General features: G+C 37.5%; 1 protein-coding gene across 1 annotated transcript in view; it reads left to right on the top strand.

Moving 5' to 3' along the window:
• The first annotated feature begins 1565 nt into the window (after positions 1-1565).
• The window catches only part of LOC135713992 (uncharacterized), a 34560-nt gene continuing 18937 nt past the window's right edge, over positions 1566-17188 (top strand). Inside the window, exon 1 of the mRNA XM_065237250.1 lies at positions 1566-2793. Within this exon, the coding sequence (XP_065093322.1) occupies positions 2730-2793 (64 nt within the window). The 5' untranslated portion in view covers positions 1566-2729. The remainder of the gene's footprint in view (positions 2794-17188) is intronic.

The following is a 17188-nucleotide window of genomic DNA, read 5'->3' as shown; positions in this document are numbered from 1 at the left end:
AGGAACATCTTCCGTTCTGGGCGAAGGATATGTGGCCGCCATCCAGTCAGGGTATTATATAACAGCGCAGAGAAACCAGTGAAAAGTATACGTTTCGCTTTCTCGCTCATTATTGAAGTGAATAAATTGAACTGCTTGTTGCTAAGATGATTTCGGTGGTTTTAAAATGATGAATGGGCTGCACGTAAGGAGACGTGGTAGATAATACTTCCGAATACCCTGCTAAATACACTTTGACTTAAATAACATTAGGGGGGCACCAAACGACGTATAATACCATTTGTCTCAAAAATCAGTATTTTTTAGCATAAAAGCTAGCGATCCATTTGTATGATTAAAACCCTGCTTTATATGTTAAACATTATGAAGAGCTTTGAGTGCGTTGGTTTAAGGAAATAAACCAACCCACTCAAATCTCTTCATAAAGGGATTCCGTTAAGAGGTTCGACAAATTTAATGGAATATTAAGGTGCTTCGCTGTGAGATCCATATTCTCGTAACCACTTCGAAACTTTGACTGCACAAATATCAGCTTCTACGATACGTACCACAATGAAACTGTTACTCCACGTTTGCTGTACTGCAGCATACATGAAGTAGCAATTTCAGGTTAAATGGAGTATTATTTTCCGATATGTGTGTAATTGAAAATTCGAAGTGGAAGTGCATGTATAGCCCACGTAGCGGCCATTTGTGGACTCTACAAGGAATCACCTTAAACATTGCTATCACTATGAGATTATATTTGTTTAATTGGAAATAGGAATAACTTTTCGGTCATCAAAACAAAACTTAATTTTTCAATTCTTATCTTTCGTCATTTTTAGGAACTTGCCATTTTAATCAAAATGAAAGCCTTTTTATAAGTGGAAGACATTATGGAGTAAAAGTGGCAATTTTGATGGTGGTAAGTATTACTCCACTAACGGAAGCCTTATTCGCTAGGTGAATTTTTCCCCCATGTTAAATTAGTTATAGATCGCTTAGGCGCGCATTATTGGAGAGATAACTGTACATTTTAAAGCAGATATGCTCCAATGAAAACGCTTCATACGTCCTCTTTCTATTCAACAAACACATTCACATCCTTTTCACTTCCAAAACCCACCGCAACGCATCTCTCAAGCGCCACATTCTCGGTCCTTGATCTCCACAGAAATCCAATCTGAGCCGTGTGAACGAAACCGCCAAGCTTCGCTCCACTCTTCTCGTTCGCTTTCAAAACGATCAACTTTCTCCCGTTTCCGACACTTGGCTCTCTCGTCCTGACCTTCGATCTCTCCCATCACAGGATGAACGAGTCTCGAAAATGTGTCCCGCTAGAATTCCTAATCCAATTTAGTGAAAATCCTTCCATTCGGCTGTGGAAAATTTTTGCACGCGAGAGCGAATTCCCGAACACTCCGCTGGTGTCTCTCAATCTCTCCCACTCATTCTCTCACTCTTGCGGAAAGCTCCCGTGAGCGAAGGAAAACAACGGTGGAAAATCCGGAGCTACTGGAAACGGCCATCGGTGGCGAAGAACATAATTTTCACCCGACCCAAGGATCAGTTTGGTGCCGACAATCATCGGAAGGGATGAAAGAATCGCGACGCGCTCGGTTTGCCAATTGTTGTCTGTGAATGGTACCTTGTGCCCTTATTGTTGTTGCTGGACTGTGTGTGGTGTGGCCAAGGAAACATAGGGAAAAAACTCCGATTCCAAACCGTGTGCCATTATATCTGATCAGTGGCCAGCGAAGCGCACTCGGCAAGAGGAAAATCGATATTTTCTTTTGCGCTTCCCTGTGTAGTTGCTATTCGGCATATTCGACTCTCTAAAGAGGTGATTAAAAGAAGGTGCGATTCCTTCTTCTTCCGCTGTGGCTGCACAGAGACGGAATGGGTCACCGGACAAAGCCACGGAGGCACTGAGGAACCGCGGGGCTGTGACCTTGGATTATGATTTGTGAAAAATTGTCGGAGGGTTTTTGGCTGAGCGTGTTTCTAAGTAAGAAAAATGTGCAAACTTTCGACCAGCAGAAAGTATCCTAGCTACTAGGATTAAATCCCTGTTCAGGAGGATATTACTTGTTTTCGGTTTGCCTACGGAAGGGATAATCCTTCCGGAGATTATGCACATAGGCGACTCAAGAAAAAAAATGAACAAACGTTCAGTGTGTTGAAGTGTTTATGAAGCAGATCCGCATTGTTACACCAAAGAAAGTGAAGTGACCCCTAATCAGATTTGCACTCACGACGGCATGAGTGTAACGTGCTTGAAATACTTATAATCTGTGTTCCTGGTTTGTGCCCTCACCGGTAAAAGTGCGATGTGGATGAATGCTAGAACCCAACAGAGGTTGTAAAATGCTAGACCTACTTTGGATTAAAACCTTAAGCTAAATGTTTTCGATGCGCATGTGGGGGTGATAAAGGAAGCAATCTCAGTAGGCAGGAACGTGACGTAAAACAACTCGCGTGACTAAGCGAAAACGAAATTGCGGAAAAAAGGAAAAACAGTTAAGTAGGCGGTGAAGGGAAGTCTCCTGCTTCTCCTCGTCCTCCTTCTCGTAGGGAGGGTAAGGCAGGTACGACGAAATGAAGCACATTAACTCCGGTCGTAGTCTGGGAATTCGAAGCGCTCGGTCAAGGTGTTCAACGTAGGTAAAAACAAGATTCACGAGAATTATACAACCACCCACATTCACAAGACTGAAACCGTTTGGACGACGACGCCCGGAACGGAAATGGAATTCATGCTAAGGAATATAATCATATCGCTTCTGATCTTCGTCTTCGGGCTGGCAAAAGGTGAGCAATATAGAAGGAAAAGGTGAAATGTTGTGCATTGGGACGCTCGGTCAGAGTGCCTGTGATTATGTAATTAGTGTGCTGTTAAGGAGTTGTATCAGATAAAGATAAGGGGCAGCAAAAAAAAAGAAGAAAGGAATGACGCCCAAGTTGGATTATGCTGACAGACAGCTAAGTGGAACTCCAAGAGGGCGGCTCAAGCATGTGATAATAAGCGATTGTTAACATGATCATTACGGGTGGGAATCCGATTAGCAGGCAGTCGAGCGATTTCTTGAAGAAAGTGTGTGCACCGCCGTCGACGCTTGACAATGGATTAGTTGGAAAAAGCTGCTCAAGCAAAATGTTTCAACGATGAGACGCTATTTTTAGTGTGCGACTAAGTTCACAGAATAACTACTTAGCTCCGGCACAGAGAGAAGAGGTTTATTTTTAAACGTACCGGAAATCTTAACACTGATTGCTATTTTAAACGGTAGTTGATAATAATGTTTGCTTGTTTTATTCTTGGTTTTTAGAAAGTGAGAACAGTAAAACTCATAAGAACTGTTTAAAAGAAGGCAAAATCATTAAAACATTAACTTTCGATTGCTTTCAAATGTGCTAAACTTGATTCTTCTAAATATAGAGGATACATAAAATTTCTTCTATTTGGGGAAAGCAAATCATCGAAGTCAAAACAAAAAATCGGTTTGAGAAAGATAAAAGATTAGCAAATAAATAATGGTGTACTAAGTAAAGGAACAACATCATTTTGGTCTATTTCGAAATTGAATAAACGGATTTGAAAACGGTATTTGACTCAAATGCATACTATTCCTTATATTTTAAGAAAAAAATAAGAAACAAATTATTCGTCGTGGTTTCGAAGCAGGTCTCGAACTTTTCCCTTACACAACCCATCAATAGGCGCACAACGACCTCGTCCACTGTTTTGGTGATTTTATCCCACACATTTTTTATCTGAGATGCCGTTTTGATAACTGTACTGCTTACCTTAAATTTCCGAGTAGTTTTCAATTGGTCTGAACTGTGGACAATTGGGTGGATTGAGGGTTTTTGGAACAAACTGAACTTCGTAGCCATTGTACCATTGTTGTACTTTCCGGCTGTAGTGACAACTCGCCAGATCCGGCCAAAATGTCACCGGAAAATCATGCTTCTGGAGACATTCGGTTTTGTAAACCTCCGAGTTTATCATTTTCTCAGTGACGAAAACCCTTGTCTTCTGACCGCAGCTGCAAATTTCCTGCCCGATATTTGCGTGCGAATTTATCAGCATAAACAAATTTTAATCTGACAGGGACACCTCCTCGAGCCTTCGCCTTGTAAAATGTTGGAAGCTGTCCGAAGTCAGCCTTTACATAGGTTTCATCGTCCATAAGTATGTAGTGTATACTATGCACCCACCGGACTTGGTCAGCAGGTTGTCATACAGCTTTCGAGCATGGGTTCTAGCTACGGTATTCTGCTTGAGTGATGGATTTGGTCGCAAACTGGCACTGTATTCCTGTAAGCCTTTGCAGCATTGTACTACGGACGGCCTCATACTTTTTACTCAAATCGCTATCGGACATACATGGGTCACTTCTGATGGACCTCACGACCTTCCATGGAGCTTTCCCTGTACGTTTTGAGCACGTGCCATAAGGTGTTTCTAGGAAAATTCTACACTTTAGCCAGGTTGGACGCAGACCACGATGGATTTTCCAGGTGACTGTGTCCGGTTATTTTTTTCCTACGCTCCTCTTGATGGCGATGGTGACTGTCTCCAAAACAAGAGCGTTTTATGAACTGCAAAATACACCGTTATTGTTATTTTTGTTATCAACAAATAGACGTCAAAAACTTCAACTAGGAGCGCTTTAATAAGCAAAAGAGAGTTTGATCCATTACTAAGAGGCAAGAAAGGCAAATAAGGTTAGCCCATATTAAACTTGCATGCAGTGATGCAAAATATAATGACACTCACGTGACACTCGTCTTGGCATCAACCGACTATCGCTGACAGATCGTTTTGTCACGCAGTGAGAGTTAGAGCCATGGCAAACAACAATCACCAGTAATGGTCGCTACTCAAAAGCAAAATGTTACACTCGCTGCCGATAATGTAAAGCACAACGAAAACAGTGAAGACTTCTGCAGTACGATTATGAGAAAAAGCGAAACGACAGAAGAAAATGAAAACAATGCCTACGCATTCCAAGTTCGTCTCGGCAGGCGCGAGTGTGTGAGTTACAAACAAAGCAGGCAACATTAAACGGAAGCTGTTGGGCTCACTCACCAACACACTCACATAAGCAAGCAAAGCAGCAACTGCTTCAAAACGAGCACAGATGAGTGTCGTGATTGTCAGGAATGACCAGATCGGTGATGGATCACAACAGAAGACGACATTCACCAGTTGCTTTTTACTTCTTTCATCAACTTGATGGATGGTCATGGAGAGAGCTTCGACGAGCACATTGATAGGAATGTACAAAGCGTTACTACCATCAGCTGTTTGATGATGGTGATTGTAATCGGTCACAACTCTGTTTGCATGTCATTTGGAATTGTAACATATTTGTACACTTTGATATTTACTTGGCTTAGAGTCAAGTTCTATAAATCCTTAAATATTTGATTCAAAACATGGAATAATTTTCTTGAGAAAATCTTGGTCAAAGAACACTATTAGCATGGAGGTAACTCTAAGGCCCGAAGGTTCCGAAGAAATGTGCTCAAGTTTTTGGCTCAGTTTTGGTACTATCTTCGGTCCCAAGCTAATCGATGCACCCCTTTAGTTTAGTGCATGTCGTATTACTCCATCACTATTGAGAAATGATGAAGTATTCGGTTTTGATACAGTTGTCATTCTGGCCTTCATCGCAAGGGAACGATTCTATTTTAAAAGTTCCCGCTATTTATATCCTTCGGAGTTGGAACACCCTCCAAAAGCGCGCAATTGTGTCAGTCAAAATTGGATTCCTTAACAACAAAATTAAGAAATGACACCGATAATTACCATGCATCAGAACCCTAGCCTTAACCACTTCAAACTAGGGAACAACGATTAGAAGATTAGGAATCACATAGGTGAAGACTAATTAACTCATTTTTTCCTTGTTTCAAGATCATCCTCAGTCCAGGCAGGCAACCCGAGGACTTATTACTATCAACAAGCTATAAAAAGTAACAAGGACTAAGATGTGTTCCTTTGATTACTAAAAAATACTGTTCCCGTAGTTTAAAGAAGTCAGGACTAGGAATCGGTGGTAGATCTTACATCCCGTAACGTACCACGAAAAGGTGATCTACCACCAGTGAGCCAATTTTAAATCATTAGTTTCCACCGGTTGCTATCAGTCTCTAAATAAAAAATCATCACGGAGATGAACCAGCCTGCGGCTGAAAATCTCCTAAATAGAGATAATAATAATAAAAAATCATCAAGATCATCATTATTCAATGGCGCAGCCTTGAGCTAAATAACGTATTGTTTTTTTAAAACTAAGTGCGGGTCAACTTTTACACTTTTTTATAAGTAAAAAATGTGAATCATTTTGAGCAATTTATCGGTTTATACTATGAAAAATTTGTTTGTTAAGGATCCACCGAAGATATTTGTTTTGTAATTGTCTCAAAATTAAAGAAGAGGATCACTTTTTCGTTATTTTGGAATGCTGATTTTTTATATTAAGTTCAATGTAGCAAAAAAAAAAAGCTGTTTTGCGATTTAATCTGAAAGGAAAAGAGGTTGAATAGTCATAGAAAAAGCCATCAGAAAACTATCTTTGTTGGGAAGTTTCCCCTACATACTTTATCGAATCAATTTTAGTGCTACAACCACGGCAAATCTTAAGGGGAAGTTTACCGGCCCGAAAATAAAAATTAAGTTTTGGCACGTTTTTATTTTTCTAAAAATATTGGGAAAAATTATCAAAAATCCAAGAAAATCAGTTTCTTTCTAAGATTCTTGACAAAAATTACATGTAGTCATATTTTTTTCTATCACACCATGAAAAAATTGGACTCTCAGCAAAACAGAAAAGTCGATGTTTTATGGTTTTTTGAGTCCGACTTTATGCCATGATGACTTAAAAAATTTTTTTTTTACTGGAATTTTGTTTAGAAAGTTAGAAAAACTGTGATTTTCTTAAAAAAATCAAAACGTAATTATTTTTTCAGAGCGATAAACTTCCCCTTGAGGCTTAACTTTCAGAGAACCAATTATGCACAGAAAGAACCTATTAGAGCAATGGGTGTTGTATGTAATCAAGTTTTTAAGCTGTTCGACTTTATTGTTAGTAATAATGTTTTTACTGAGCGACTACGATCGATGTTATAGAATTAAGGATTTTTAAGTGTATTGGTTAGTTCATGTAGACCGTTTTTGTCCGTTGCTTTAATATTTTCATTTTACTAAAGAGATATTTTTATTTAGCTCAAAAGCAGAGTATGAATTCTCTCAACTATCCGCAATTTATTCGGACTTTATTCAGGAGTTTCTTCTAACTAAGTCCAGAGGTTTATTCTGACTTCCATTGGAAAGATTCATCAGATATCACCAGAAGTTTTATTTTTAACTTCTTTCGGAAGATTCTTCCAACTTAGCCTATTTTTTTCCTTCTGTAGTCCCCTACATTTGTCTTAAGCCCTGGAATTCCAGCAACTTTCTTCCATCTTTCCGTGGAAGCTTGTTCCAGCGAATTGGGAATTTTATTATCGGCTTCCTCTGAAAGGTTCTACTGACTTCTCCTAGAAGTTCCCTAAAGGAGTGCTCTGACATCATCTGGAAGTTTTTTTATCTAGATTTGATCAGAAAATTTCTTATGACTGACACCGGGCAATTCATACGCTTTCTCCTGGATTCTTCTTCCTAATTCTCTTAAAATTCCGGCTGATTTGGCCCAGAAGTGTACGCTGACTTGCTCTGGAAGTTTCTCTAAAGTTTCTTCCAACTTACACAGGAGGAAATTTCTTATGACTTTTCCTGTGTATTTTTGGAGAAATTATCGGGAATTGGTTCCCAGATTTAATTAAAAAAACATCATTTTTACAAAACCTCCCCCAGATCGAAATCCTGGCTGCGTCGCTGATGTGATTTCATGTTTTATATATGGTGCCAAAATAACGAAAAAAGTAAACTCGATGGAAACATTCCTAAAATTTAATATTTATTTCGTACCAAATGGTCCAACACCGACAAAGAGAATATGCAGGCTGATATAAAATATATTTTCATTTTATGTCCGACTTTACTCAAATAGGTTGAAGAGGAAGCAAAAAAATAACAATGGTCGAATAAAAATTAATCGATTAACATCTAATGTAACGATAAATTAATAAATTAACAATAACACTCAATTGTACTCAGATTCACCCAATCACAAAAATTGGCGCTGTCGTCAAGCGGAAACTATGTTAAGGAAGTTACCATCGCTAATGCAGAAGTTGTAAAGTACATCATCTTTCCTACCACGACACCATGATTCCAATACGACAGAATGTTAAAATCCACAGTCCGAAAATATTACTGTGCCATCGGCGTGAAGGAATTCAAGAAAACAATAAAAAAAATATTAAATAGCATTGATTTTCCACCAGAACTACCACTCACTCATCTGGTCACATCTCAAAAACTATTTGTCCATATCATTTGCCGTTAGGAAACACATCTAGTAAAAAAGTTTTTCAAAGTGTGGTGAAAATTTGAGCCAAAAATATTAAGAAATAATCCCGCCCATGGTGAAAATAGGCAATTTGTTGACAATTTGAATACCTGCCGGTAATCAGTCTGTTAACTGTAGTTACTATAACAAAAACAAAATGTAGGTACACCTCTAAAAATTTAAATTAAAAAACCTTCAAATTGACGTTCTAAGATCACGAATAGCTTTTTTGGTTGTGGAGTAATCTCTTCTGAAAGTTGAAATTTTTAAAACTTCTCGGAAATCCAGGGTTGTATTGTAGATTGACGTACAAAAATTATGTGCTTATGGTATACTTATTAAGTTGAAGTTGCCTAACGTCAGATATCAAACTTAGAGTGATCATTTAATACGATAGATGAGGAGATGAATTGATGATGAGTATGATGAGTATAGAATTGATGGCTCCGTTAGAGTACGGCAGTGTTAAAAATGTATATAGAGAAAGCAACCAAAGATCAATTTTGAGGAAGGCACGAATCGGGGTAATCATCTCCTTTACCAAACTCTCCTGTTGGGAAGGAATGATGAGGGGTATCTCCCCCCGCCATCACTGGCAAAAGAGATGATCGTCAAGTTCCTCTCGTACCTTCAATGTGTGGAAACAAATACTTTGAACGTGTTCCGTCCGCTGATTTTGATGACACCCAACCGAGGGATGTAAGATTCGCTTACAATTATGTGGGATTCATCATCAGAGGATGTAAGTGGTGACCACATGAACCGAGGATGCGATATACCTAGCTGCGGTCCGATGTAAGAAAATTGGAGACCGAAAAATGTGGAGTGTATTAATGAGTGAAATTAAATATGTCGAAAAAAATAGAAAAAGGTTGCCGACTGAACTCGAACCACGGACGTTGCGACTATCAGACCTGTGCCTTCTCCACTGCTCTCTCCATGCTCCTGAATATGGATAGCCTAAAAGCAAACATGAAGCGCTCATTTTCTCGCATGCTCGACTTCGTATGCTTTTTCTGCAGGAGAGATTCGAGATAAGTGTGTGCGTCGTTCTACAATGTTCTACAATGTGCGTCGTTCTACAAGCTTACTGGTATAGTCGAAAGCGTAGATGGAACACGAAATAAAAAAAGACAAAAAACCATTACATCGCTTGCATGGTCAACTTCTAACATTCGTTGCGATGTTCATGAACAGAGGATGATAGGAAACGGAACTAACTCGCTTAAAATATCTGTTACACATTCAATTTTGACCCAATTTGGTGAAACCATGTTTCATTTTGAAGGGGAGTAAAACATTATTAATTGCATGTAAACAATATTTTCTTGGTTGCTCTAAACTATGAAAAAAATGTTTATGATATATATTTAGTGGTATGAAAAACCAATGTAGTTTTCGTAAAATATGAAAAACGAAACGAAAAGATTAATGCATACTGCTCAACATACTGAAACAGTTCAAAAAGGTCACACGCTATAGATTCTATGGGAAAACATATCTTCTTTTCAAATTCATGGGTCCCAATTTGTCCCTCGTTGCTCCAAGGGGTTAAAACATTGTGTTTTAAAACTTTCGGTACCTACGCTATTTAGTCTAAAAATTAGATATTGCTCCCATTTCATCATTTCTGAACCGATTTTGATCAAAAAGCCTTAAATCTATCGATAATTGATTCTAGTTTTAGATTTTTATAGTTTATCGGTTATATTTCAAAATTTCTTGTATTTCTAAGCAATAGTTTTAACCCCACCTATTTCTTAAATATGTTTAATACTCAGCGAGAGATATGGTCAACCAGATCTACAAAATTATAAACATGAAACAATTCCTTATCGATTGAAATCTTCTTCTTCTTCGCATTTCAAGCTTATTGCTTATCGCATATTAGCTTATTGCGTGCTCTCAACTTAGTGTTCTAGATGCATTTCCAGAGTTATTAATTTAGAACTTTCGATGCCTGTACCATTTTTGCATTGGTATAATTGTGTGGCAAGTCCAATCATACTTCTATGCCCAGGGAAGTCGAGAAATTTTCCAACCCGAAAAATTCCTAGACCGGACCGGGAATTGAACCCAATCACCTCCAGCATGGTGTTGCTTTGTAGCTGCGCCTTTACCGACTGAGCTAAGGGAGGCTATTTCATCTAAATTGGTCTAGAACTGATGAAATGGGAGTAAAATCTATTGTTTCGGCAGATAGCTTAGCTATGCATGTTAAACAAAAAAAAAATACCGATATGGAAAAACATGATGATATCAAACCAGGGCTGGAAAGCGCCTCAGAGCGTTTGCAAAGCAACTTTGTGCATGCATCTCCCAACACTCGACAAAGAGTGTGTGGTTCTCCCATTTGCTTCTCACACTCTTTTCCAACTAATCTTTGAGAAAGCGATCCACACAATGAACGGTACACTCTGTGCGGACCAGTTAAAATATAAAATCTGAAAAACACTGGAAGGCTTAAAAAAAATCCTGTTTTTAACATAATGCTTTTGAAATCAAAGTGATGTGCCGATCTCGCGTAAAAATCGGTCAGTATGATCATCTGGAATTTATTCAAAGTACCAGAATGTACCTTGTTCAGAATGTCTTAAAATTTTATAAAAATTAATCTCCATAGAAATATTGAACAGAATACCATTGAAATTATTCTCACGATTCGTATCAGCATACTCCTTAAGTTTCATCATAAGAACTTCCTTTGATTTCTCTTCCGAATTCTATTTCCATTCTTCATCAAATCTCTATGCAATTGTCATCAGAGTTTTCAAAAGACAACGGACACTGTCTTCAGGTTCAGGTTGCACAGACTGAAAACTTAACGCACCGCACCCAGTAGACCAGTAGGGAAATTTTCAGGTTGCGAAAAGTTCCACTGGCTGGAGCGGGAATCGAACTGGAAATTCAGAATTCTAAAGAAATTCAGCCTGCTGTAACTCAATATTCACAGGTACTTAAAAAAATGTAAAAAATTATCAGATGCCTTTCAAATTTTCACAAACATACTTCCTGGTGGTTGTCTATATTCAAAAGCCTTGCTAATTTTTCAAGGCTGAATTTATTGTTCTCAATCCTGAACAGTTTTTGATTTCTCTAAATTAAAAAAAAAATATAAAAATTCCTCCATATTGAAATTTTGTGTTTTTTTAATATAGAAAATGAATAAAAATTCCAACTAAACAAACATTCAGGCCCACCATTTTTAAAAGTTTGAAGATTTTTTTCAGCGAATAATCTTTAGAAAATGGCTCCATTTTCATGATTCTGCAACCCATTAACATGTAAACATGTTGTAATAATTCCACGATTTTGTTATATTTTCCAACGTTGATGGCCTTTAATAATTAAAAAGCAGTTTTAATTCTTTGATTCGAGTTTATATCAATTGCAATGTTGTTTTTTTTTTTTGAAAAATCTGGAAAAATCTGAAACATATTTTAAAAATCTGGAAATATACGTGATCTGTCTGTATATCTGGCCGGATGACCGAAAATCTGGAAAATCAAGATAAATCTGGAATACTGGCAACGCTGACTGCAGGCATAGGAGATGAAGAAGTGCATAACGAAGAAGAATATTGCCATTTTACTAGGTTTCTCATTTGCAACCCTACACTGAGTGGCGGTCTTTGCGTCGGATCCGCCGAAGCGATGGCTATTAATTGAGCTTTCGTTATTTCTGGGCGTGTGTCTGTCTTCTCTTCTACGCTGCTTAACACTAACACAGGGTGAAAGACAAAAAAATCAGTACATTGCGCGCATTGAGTTTTGTTTTCAGATGAAAGCCCTTTATCAACCATATATATTATATTGAGTATATATATTGAGTTTTGTTTTCAGATGAAAGCCCTTTATCAACCATATATATTATATATATTATATTATATTATTATATATTATATAACTATTATCTTCAAGAGGTTGAAAGGGGTTGCATTAATTTAGTAGCTAACTTGAATGAGTTAGAGCTGTTGATGGATTGTTTTTAATGTAGCGTTTTTTTTTTATAAACGGCACCGTTTTGGATTTGCTTAAGGTGATTTCGATGGAACATTTTTTTTTTTAAATTACCAACAATGGTATTTTTTATGTTGTGTAACACAGGGTAATTATCCATTCAATATAATCATCATCTTCACTATAGACTAAAAAATCGTGAACTTTTCGATTAGGGACTATTCACAAACTACGTTGAAATTTGTTCAAAGATGCATGAAATATTTATTATTTCAACCGCTGCATGGTCTATCATCGATCTCTATACAAATAAAGGACCGTTTACACTCGAACATCTCCCCATCCTACATATAGATGACCACTAACGATAAAAATAACCTGCCTTAATCCATTTTCTTGTTTAATAAGTTCTGCTTGTTAATACTCAATATCCGAGTAAAACAGCAGAAAAGGTAATCTTCCATTTAATTCCACTTAATTCATTTTAGTATCCATCAAAATGTTATACAAGATAGGCCCAAGCATGCTACCCTGAGGAACTCCAGCTCAAACAGGTAGTCGTTCAGATTTGGAATCCTCAGGGCAGTTTGTTTTTGCAAATCCCACCAGATAACTTTCATGACAGGATCGTGTGTCCTTTGATATTGCCTCCTACGGGCATGTTTCAGACGGATCAAGAGCTGAAGATCGTCGTCTATTATAATTATATTTCGAATCGGATTTTGGTACTGAGGCAGCTCTAACTTCAACTTTACAAGTAGTTAGATTTTCAAGAGTATTTACAAAGAAATATTTGGATCGAAGCTATATTCCATACATTTTTTTTTAATCTAGTTCGTTTATTTGGAAGGCTCAATCGCGTTAGCTTTACGGAGCCGATAATTCATTGTTCACTGTGTGTAACAAAATTCACTTAATTCTATGTCTAGTAGGAGTTGGGCCGATTACTCGCGGCTTACTCGAGGTTAGAAGGGTACATTTTCGAAGGATAGGATCAGGGGAGGAGCTTGGGTTAGGGTTTCGTTGTCTCATCAGAGCGTTGTCGCCAGTATGAACGGTAGTGCTGTTCTAGCTTCGTCCGGAGTTCGACCGGCTATGGTGGGTATATTCCATACATGTTTGATATTACTTCCAATCAGCTCTATGGTAATTGAAAGTGGAGCTGTTGGGATATTTCAAAATTTACTGAAAGGTAATCAGAACCGAAGTCGGGAAACCAATTGTCTACAAAAGTTATCATGAATCATTGAATAGTGTAATAACCTGCAGATCAATCATCAAACGGAATATTACCATTGGAATTGCTTTGAGCATTATTCCATGAGCGATGTTTTGAATTAAAATCACCAATAATGAAGAATTTAGACCTATGACGGGTAAGTTTCTGAAGGTCACCCTTAAGAAAATTCTTTTGCTGGTCTACGCATTGGAATGGCAAATAGGCAGCTATAAACGTAAGTTGTCTAAATTTGGTTTCGACAGAATCTCCCAAAGTTTCAAAAACTTTGGTTTCAAATGAAGAAAGAATTTTAAGTTTATTACGTCAATGAACAATGATGGCAGCGCCACCATCAAGACGATCATTTCTATAAATGAAATAATTTGCGTCCCTCTCAATATGCACGTTAAATATGAGCTCTCAAAAAGCTATTCATATACCTTATTCATTATCTTCATTCCAATTCAAAATATTTAATGATTTAAAATCCATTACTGAATTTCAAAGTCATGGCGATATTCTTCGCAAATTTTATTCCAGTTGGAATAGCATCAAACATGGAGTTAGTTTTATACATATCAGTAATCATGTCGATTAATGATTTCTGTAAAAAATTCCATTTTAGGAGCAGTAATGCAGGAGGAGATTTTGAAGTAGGGGAGCTGTTTCTACCTATGGGTACAAATGTAGAATTTGTTTCTCGCTAACCGCTGTTAACAGTAGAGGAATTAGTACCTGTTCGCGAAAGTGGAGCGTGTCCTAACAGTTGCATAGACAAGATTGTAGGATCGCTTTGCATGTCTTACATTCCCAAATATTGGACTTGTGGTTTTCACCACAATTTGAACATTTAAATTTTTTAGGATCTTCATTCACAGAACAATCGTCCTTTGCGCGAAAAGAATCACCACAATTCATTCATTTAGCATGGCATTTAGCAATTTTTTGATCCGTGACCCCATCACTGGCACTTATGGCACTGAGTGAGGTTTTAGAAATGTCCTCCAATCTTCCTGAAGTGTTCTCACTTCACTCGGACATGGAGCATAAGGCTAGCTTTTTCTAAAGCCTTAAGGTTGTTTAATTCGATAGACTTGAGGTGAACTAAATAAAATCATTAGAAATCCCACGAATCGCGAAGACGGGATTTCATTTTCATTTTGTCGATTCATATTTATTCTGATCCAGGGATTCACTGGGCAGACCATTCAAGACAGCCTAAATGAAAAAAAATGTGTTGCTTCTCAGTAATATACTTGATAAGACGTTTGAATTTGTCTATGGTTTCAACAAATACACGGAATTCAGTCCGCCGGCCAATTTGCACGGAAAACTTTAATTTAACGAAGTTTAAAAGTTCCATGCAAATCGGAATTGGTTACAACAATAGGGGGGAACCTTTTCCTTTTTGGCATTAAGACGGGAATTTTTAATGGAATTTTGCCTGGAAGATGGATCATTCTCATCATCCGTTAGCATATCAAATTGATTGCTCAATAGAATTTCATTCGAAGAGGGTCAAGCAATTGCCCTTTTCTTTTACGCGCCATAGCAGTAGAACCAAGTTTTTCCAAATCAACTTCCAAGCAGATTACTATAAGAATCTGAAGGATCGAAGAGGAATTTTTCAAGTCAATGGCCAAGCAGGATTACCTCCAATAGGGTCCAAACTAGGATTGATGCAGGTATATTGAGCACTGAAATGTGCAGTTTAAATTTGTTGTAGCTTTAGGTAGCAGTAACACTTCCTTCAGCAAAAAGCAAATATATCCGCACGGCAAGAGAGCACGATGTAGACTGACCATTTACAACGCAACATGTTTAGTGTTCACTCGGCTGTCGACAGAAGCAGACCACTCTCGATGTGTGTGGTGTGATCATCTGTTTACTCGGCAGCAACCATTGTGTGGTTCTCCTCATTGTTCTTAATCAGCAGCTCTTTCGGTCGATTATTATTTGTTATTAGAGTCAATTGGGTCATTCGTGACTTTGCCGGGGGTGAGATTTGAACTCGTAACTTTGACGTGAGAGGTGTGGATGCTAAGCAATACGCCGGGGTCGCCACTTACTCTTTCGGTCGATGCACTGTTGACTTTGGAAAGCAACCGTTTCGTGATGAGTGTGTGATCGATGACCACGTTTTGCGTCCATTGCTGCAATGGAAGCGCTCTGCCTCCCATTGGCGATACTGCCATACAATGAAACCACAGGAATCGGATTCCGTTTTGATGGAGGAGCCTTATTGTGCTTTGCCATTTAGCTATAGTTTTATGATGTTTTGTATAATGAACAAGAATCATCGGCTCTGTAAAGTTAATTCGATTGAGCCTTATACAATAAATTAATTAACAAAAAAAATCGTCTTCATCGCTGCAAAGTGAAAGGCTAGTAAACTTTGTATTTTTTTCATTCTAAGTTGGTGGATTTCAAAAATGTATGCTAAGGACTGTATCTAAAAAAGACTTCATAATTTCGAGAAAATAAAATAAAGACAAACAGTGAAAATTCACAAATACCTACTCTCACTTTTAGATTACACTCAAGTCTTTTTTGCGGTTTTATTACACCGTTGGTGCCGCTGAGCAGCAATTTATACGGTACGACTTGATGTTGGGTGCAAATACAGAAATTGTTAAAATATGTCAATAAGGACCATAGCATGCTACAATAACAAATGGCATCAAAGTCCAGTTTTTTGAAAATATTTTAACTTTCGGAGTATCAAAATCTTTGTAGGTTTTTTTTTCACACGGTTTTTTCTTACACTCTCTCGTGTAAAAATAGCCCTGAGTGTATATTAGACTGATGCAAAATTTGAAATTTTCACTCCACAGTGTTCAAACAGTTTCACATCGGGTCCTGATTAGCCTCCGAAAGTTTAAACTCAATTGATAAAAAAAAACTGACTTGGCACAAACCATTTGAAGTTTATATGGAAACTACTATGGGAAAACCAAACTTTTTGTTCATTGTCTTTTAGCCTTTTTACATATTATACTGTTAACAAATTCTATTGCTATTCTTATGGGATTTTTTTTTTCAGCTACAACTTTGGAGAACGTCGTTTTTCAGCCAAACGTCAAATTAAATAGTTATTAATTGTTTAAGAGATTGATAATCTTATGGCAAGATTAAGCAACTGTATTGTGGGTAACTCTGTATTCTGCAGTGTTACATAGTAGCCATGATTTTGTCCTCTATTCTACGCGCCATAAACACCAATGTTGTCTGCTGAACAGTTGATTTAGCATAATCATAAGACATCAGTGACTTGAATCATTAATAACTTTTGTTCCTTACATTTGATCGAAAAGTGGTTTTCAACAAAGTTGTAACTGAAAAAAATTTCAACAAGCTCAGTTATCATTTTTTAAAGTAGAGTGAACTGGTGAATTTTGAGATCGATATGAATCGAAATTATGGTTTCTCCATAGTAATTCCCATATAAACTTCAAATGGTTTGTGCCAAGTCAGTGTCTTCCCAAGTAACACTTGCAACATCTTGCATGAAAAATAAAAAATATTCCAGTTGTAAATAAGTTATATATTAATTTCTTTTAAAA

The sequence above is a fragment of the Ochlerotatus camptorhynchus genome, unplaced genomic scaffold, assembly GCF_037179485.1.
Source record: "Ochlerotatus camptorhynchus isolate MF236.1 unplaced genomic scaffold, CSIRO-AGI_Acam_v1.1 ptg000598l, whole genome shotgun sequence".
Classification (NCBI taxonomy): Eukaryota; Metazoa; Arthropoda; class Insecta; order Diptera; family Culicidae; genus Ochlerotatus; species Ochlerotatus camptorhynchus.
The sequence above is the reverse complement of the archived record's forward strand: the minus strand, read 5'-3'. Positions and strand labels throughout refer to the sequence as shown.